The 6,876-nt window shown below is 40.4% G+C and overlaps 1 protein-coding gene across 4 annotated transcripts in view; it reads right to left on the minus strand.

The window, feature by feature from the left end:
* The window catches only part of LOC116694177 (cGMP-inhibited 3',5'-cyclic phosphodiesterase A), a 68,838-nt gene that overhangs the window by 18,894 nt on the left and 43,068 nt on the right, over positions 1-6,876 (minus strand). For all 4 annotated transcript variants that reach the window (XR_004333081.1, XM_032523715.1, XM_032523714.1 and 1 more), the window contains 2 exons: positions 3,735-3,995; positions 1,399-1,556 (listed from right to left, as the gene is read on the minus strand). Coding sequence is in view for 3 of the 4 variants with exons in the window: in XM_032523715.1 (XP_032379606.1) it covers positions 1,399-1,556; positions 3,735-3,995 (419 nt within the window). In the remaining variant the exon portion in view is untranslated. The remainder of the gene's footprint in view (positions 1-1,398; positions 1,557-3,734; positions 3,996-6,876) is intronic.

A 6,876-nucleotide genomic window follows, 5' to 3' on the forward strand; every position in this document is an offset into this window, starting at 1 on the left:
TAATCATTAAGCTCCAGCTTCAGGTTTCTTGGGAAAATTAAATTATCTTTATGCAACAGCATGCACACATAATACACAAACCTATGCAACATACTAACTGTCCCGCTATTTGGCACACAACATGCACCCATGATGCTGCTTGGCAGCACAGAGATGCAGAGAAGCTTCCGTATTTGCAAAGAATCTCCATCAGAGGACTTTCATGCTGTGACACAAACTCAACAAGGGATAAAATTAATAGGGTAGATAAAGCATGAAGAGACCCTTTCTTGTTCAGACATAGTTAATAATTTAAAGACAGGGAGCATGTGCTGTTGACTGCTGCTTATGCATCCACATCATAAAGAAATTGTATGCACGATAACTCATATTTAAGTACTCGCAATCTGATTACTGAATCTCCTTTATTTTCATCATTGAAATTCATTAAAAAAAACATGAGCCGTTCTGAGATAATCCAAACACAACATCACAGTAATTACAAAGTAATTGTAAGGAATGCAATCTTTGAGCTTATCACAGTAAATGATGCTGAAATTTCACTTAGTAATCATACTTACTATGATAAATCAAGAACCTGTGTTTATTCTAGATTTACTGCATCAATGTGATTTACTAGTGAAATAAAAAAAACAGCAGAAACAAACAGTTTTTGTTGTGTTTTCAACAATATGGGACTGTCATGTCTTGACATTTCTACTGATTCACTGCAGGTGTACTAGTCCTGTCGGAGCACACAAATACATTCTTTCATGCACAAAGACCCATTAATGCACACAAACACTCATACATATCCTGCAATCTTCTCTATCACACAACAGCTTTCCCCCAAAAATACATAAAATAAAAATAAAGAATAAAGTGAATATCACACGCATACAGATTTCCTTCTGAGCCATGCTATTTCTTTGTAGCCTCTTTCTCATGCTATCTTCAGCACTACTGTGTGGAGAGTTGATGTGTGTCTTAGTTATTCAGGTTAATGTGTTTTCCTGTGGGGCATATTTCCATTCTGGCTCCCTTAGCACACTCATCCTCTTCCGAACTGCTGCGCCATTACTGTTCACTCACGCTGTCTTTGGTATAACTACAGCCACACTGCTGGTAATAAACCTCTAAACCTTCAGAGACATTTGTCATACTGTGGTAGCCATTGTAGAAGTCCTCCTTAAAGCATTTGTACCATAGTTGTGTATACCTATAGTACAATGTTGCACAGTAGAACCTAATTAGTATATCAAACAAAATTCTAGGGCTTTTGATTAATGAATAATGTAAAAAAAAAACAGGGCTATGTTTGCTAAATCTTTCTTAAATCTTTCGTTTCTGAGGATAGGAGAGGTGTATGCTGAGAAAAACAATGTAATTCAGCTGTAGCTCTTGCCAGGAGTTAGGTACCTGCAGGTGAGCGCTTCATGGTAGGGCTTGATGCTGGCGCTGCGGTCCCTTCTGACGGGCCCGGGCTCGATGCTGGGCAGGCCTGTGGCGGAGGTGGTGGTGGTCCACGTGGAAGAGATCCTCCTCAAAAGACCGGGGTGGAGACTCCGCCTCAGACGCTGCTCACACAGGAAAATACACACACACACACAAATACACACACACATTTAAAAATACTTATTACATTTAACCCTTCTTATTACTTGTTTTTATAAATTATCAAATCCTCACCCAAACCTAACTACAGGAATAAAAAAACATGGCTAAAATTATGTTGGCTCTAAAAGCCTGTGAGATAAGGTTAATGCTTATGCACTCTGTCTACTGTCAAATTGATCATCTAGACAAGACAGTTTTTTTCCTGACTGTGACCAGGATGAAACAAATTGAGCTGTTGATATAACCTGGATAATCTTTCAGGATTTGAGGCACATTCATTATTCCTTCATTGCATCCAAAGAGAATCAACACAGTTATCACTGACTGTAGACTATTGACAGGCAGCCGGGCCAACGATGCCGCACATGGTACATTATTAGATACATCAGCATTACATTGCACACATACAGCCTCTCTGCTTCTCATTCTCTCTGTAAGTCTCTTTTGTCTCGTTCTCTCAGTCTCTTCCTTTATCTGCCTTCTTTTTGATCTTTCTTTATTTCTTTTCTTTCTTTTCTCTGGGATTCCCAGTGATCTGTGCCCTTTTGATGCCTCCATCTGTTCAGTGCCATGCAGCAGCTTGGGACAGCAGCGCTAAACATGGCAGACTCTCTCTCTCTCAGTCTTCTGCAGGGTGACCTAGTAAAGATTGCTTCAGAATCCTGAATGAGCCCATTCACAGCAAGGCATCATACATTGAGTGCAAGCACACACACACCTACAAAAGAGCAATCAGAGCGTACTATATGTACACACACTGACACATTTATGCACACAAAATAACATATACGCACATCCACAGACATGTTCTCTGGATCTGCTCCCCAAACATGCTTTGTATGATGGTGCTAGGATTAGAAGAAGGTATTACTAATGTGTTTTGTATAGTGTATACTACAATTGCATTACATTGTTTGTTTAACTCTGGATTTTAAAAGTGGAGTTATGATGCTATGGAATGTTTTTGCAGCACCAGACTTTGATTCTAATGAAATTCCTGCAGACACGCATCAAAAGCAGAAATGTACACAACAGAAAAACACACACATCACTATTGGCAGCAGCATGGCAAAAACCAGGTTATCCTAACAAAAGAAAAGTAAAAATACAGCTAATCCCTGCTGCTGTCACTGTTGTCCTAAGTCTATAACGAGACTCATCACTGTAACTGTTTAGCTGAGAAAAGTGAGATCGGTGTAATTTTTTATAATTAGTTGTGTGATTTGTCATTCATGTTTTTTTATTTTTGTACAGTAGGCTATGTGCTTTTAATGTAATGGCTTATTTACAGCACAGAGATCGTGCCCTGCGTTGGGCAGAAAATGGCCTTTGGAAAAATGCTTGAAAGGCATCAGTATGCACCACAATGGACTTTAAACTGTTAGCCAGGAGGCAAAAAAGTGCAGGGCTTTCCACTCCCGCACTAACCACCTTCACTCCTCCTGCTATTAACCTCCCGGGCAGAAAGAACCGGGCACGTTATCTCTGGGAAGCATAGTCTTAATGAGTGCAGCCTCACTGGCCCCTCAACAGCCGTATTTTTTTTAACTACTTTACAAAGTTCAGACAATGTAAAAAAAAAAAAAATTGGCTTGATGGCATGGCAGCCATCGACCACACGCCAGCTTCCAAGACAGCCAGGACAGGTATCTTCCTCAGATTAATAACTGGATCCATAATTGTGGTGGGTACACACACACACACACACACACACACACACTGTCTGGCTCTGCACATCTGTCATGTTGACACAGCTGTGGCTATGAAAGGGAGAACAGTGCTCGGAGCAGTAGACGTGTTCTATTTTTCTTCACTCAACTCTAAGAAAATACACTCCTTCATTTGATGCTAAAATCTCTTAGAGCAGGAAGCACTCATTAGCTAAAACATGGACTAAAAGATTAACATGTGTGTGGAGCGCTGTGTGGTGTATAAATCATTTGGCCCTAATAAAGTGGGTTGCATTTCCATCTAAGGATTATTTTAACCATTTCCACAAAAAAAAAAAGTTTTCTGACTACTTTTGATTAACAGTTCTAACTTTTGATATTGGGAGAAATATCCTCACTTTCATCTTGACTACCTAATCTTAACAGTAAAGTGTACATCCGGACACTTCATGTATGCGCTTACAGTACCTTATGGATGGACGTTTTCTCTCCTTTCTCAGGTCCCTCCTCTGAGTCGGAGAAGGTGTAGGCATCGCTGGGGTTAAGCAGGGGAGTAGGGCGTGGTCTGTGCAGCGGCTGGAAGGTGAGCTGGGTGGTTAGCAGGTTGCTGACGGCCCGCAGTGAGGTGCAGGTGTTAGGGGGCAGTGAGGGGTCAGCCAGCAGGTCTGTGATTAGTCCGTGGGCTTCTCCCATCACTGCTATGTCCACCATGACAGTGGTGCCTGATGACTGCAGGGTGACAGAGATACAGAGAAAGTGGCAAATAAACATCATTGCTTTTGTGGCTGTGATGGAAACTGACAAAGTGTATTTACTCAAATATTAATGTTAAGTACAATTCTAAGGTACCTGTAAAGTTCCAATATTTTTTATAAACAATGGATCATGGGAGTGATATTTATTGTGTAAAGGAAATAGATGTTATAGCCGGGATATTTAGTTCTTCTCTTATGAAGCAATCAGATTGCTTGATTTGAGCCACTCATTTTATAATATAATAGATTAATGCAGGACATTCTGCCTGCAGAAGAAATAATTTTTCTTTGATATGAGTATAATGACATTGGGTAATGATAAACATACTTGTCTTTACTAAATATTTTTACTTAGGGGGTTACTTGGGGTATTACATTGCTGTATTGTTTGATTTACATGTTTTCTTTCCTGTGTGCACCACATTGACTGCCACGGCAATGTAGGGAGGGCCGTTTAAAACTTGCCCTGTTTAAGCCTGTTGGGTGCTAACGCTAGCAGGAGGATAACACGGTGTAGGCAGCACCGATTGTTTTCATTTGTTTCTCTAATGACAGCACTCCAAATTTTCAAACAATAGAGCTTCATGTTAAAATTGACCGGAATTCTCCTTTAAAAGCAAGGGTGCACAGTTCCCTTCCCAGGGAAAACAAAAGACTTTCACCCAGGAAATAGGTGTTCCTTGGGAGTGTTTTAATACAAAACATGTTTTGGTGCCTAAACTTAACTTTCGTTGCCGCATAACGCTCGCTTAATTTCCCCCAAAATGGCCGTCACCTATTCTGGTGTGACTGAACCACCAACTACCGCTGACCTACCGCACAATGCGGAGCACAGTAGCCGGCGGCACAAAGCTCTGTAGCGGCTTAAACAGCAAACAACTGCCACTCTGTAGCATGGAGCTCTGTAGTCAAAGTCACGTGACCAGTCGGAGGTTTCCTAGTTTTTGAATATCATCCGTGCGCTTACAATATCAAACAAACCCGTTCATGATAATGCGTTAAACAAAGACATATTTGAAAACTATCACAGTCTGCATTCAAATAAAATGAGGTAGGCCAATTGTCCAGCAGCAAGCATTCACATTCGTCAGAAGCTTTGTCCCATGTTTACAGAATGGAGGCCTATTAAATAAGGTTAATGACACAGCCATATGCTGTTTCAAAAGTGCACTCACGAAAAAAACAACTTAAAACATAAACAATACCCCAACACAACAATATTAAAGTAAGAAAACAATAAACAATTGTAGTTGAACCACTATGATGTGAAACATATTCAATCACGGTGTTGGACTGAAATACTGCAAAGCTTTGTAAAGTGTATAATAATTGTGGTATCACACGCCTGAGCACACTTACATCCACTCAAACATCAAAGGCTTTATTCTGTACCTTATATGGCTCCTTTTAACTCAGAGAAAGCAAAATCGTGAGGAGGACCATACTTACAGGAACATACTTCCAGCCTTTTAGACATCTGAACAACAACATAAGGTCATAACATGATTAACACAGCTGTGGAATACTCGATGCTTAATGAATGGACTCATTAGCAATGTGTCAGCTAGAACCTGACCTTTGACTTCCTCACTCCTGACCCCTCAGACGGCCAACAGCCATCATCTGTTTCTGCCTTGTCTGCCCCACTGCTTTGAAGGCACCAGAGTAGCGTGAGCCAACCTTGTTTTTGAAGGGTAAAGTGAAAAGTTCACAAGCCACTATTAATTGCTATGCCTAGAGCAGTTGAACAACCACTACTAAACACAAGTCAGTCTTGGCTGCCAACAATTGTATCTAATAAACTAAAAAAGAAAATCCCTTTCCCTTTTTCCCCAAAGAATGTTATCAGATTTTTCTCCCCCAATGTCCCATTCACTTTGATACCATGCTGCCAGGCACCCAGATTTATTGTGTTTACACTGGCTAAGTGACAAGTCGTTGACCTGAACAACACATGTGTGAACACCTTTCATTCGTCCCCACTTGTGGGAGAAGTGAAGGTTTGATATTTCATTTTCTTAGTCATATCAGATAAATGCTTGATTAGTATTTGTTTGCTGTTGTATAGTATTTGTTTTGCTGTTGTATAGTATTTGTTTTGCTGTTGTATAGTATTTGTTTTGCTGTTCTTAATTTATGAATTCCCTGTGCGGCGTCCTTGAGTGCCATGAAAGGCGTCTTTAAATAAAATGTATTATTATTATTATTATTATTAAGTCACTGTACTTGCAATTTTCCTATTGGTCTGCAAAAGGAAAAAAGCTGTGTGATCAGCGGGTGTGAGGGCATTTCTCCACACGTGATGATGACACGTTTATTGATAAATCTAAAACATGGTCAGCACTGGGACAAAGCTAATCTCTTTTGAAGACAAGGGGACGTCCTGTGGAATGGCTGATGGGACGTTTCTAGACAGGCGACTATTGTACTCCCCTCATTCCTCCTCTCCAATACATCCTCTCCTTCCTTTCCTCTTTTCTATACTCTGCTCTCATACATGTTGTGGGGACAAGATGTAAACACCTGTCACTCAGATCATTTACAGACTGATTTAAGACTTTGCTAAAGAGGGGGTTTAAGAAGAATATAACTGCTGGATCTTTCTGGTCTCAGATTCTCCAAACATGAGTTGCGTGCACACACACAACTCATGTGAAACTTCTACAAACTTAATCCCTAGTTCTCACATCACAGCCAATACAAATGTCAAATGAAAACATAATCAACATTAAGCTAAGACTGACATTCAAATATACAGTGACATTGCCATACAAAGGGCATCATCCTGAGCACGCAGCACAGAGGAACTCATTGGAACGCATTGCGTCACTAAGCTAAACTACCAACAAAATTGG

Source organism: Etheostoma spectabile, chromosome 8, assembly GCF_008692095.1.
Source record: "Etheostoma spectabile isolate EspeVRDwgs_2016 chromosome 8, UIUC_Espe_1.0, whole genome shotgun sequence".
NCBI lineage: Eukaryota > Metazoa > Chordata > Actinopteri > Perciformes > Percidae > Etheostoma > Etheostoma spectabile.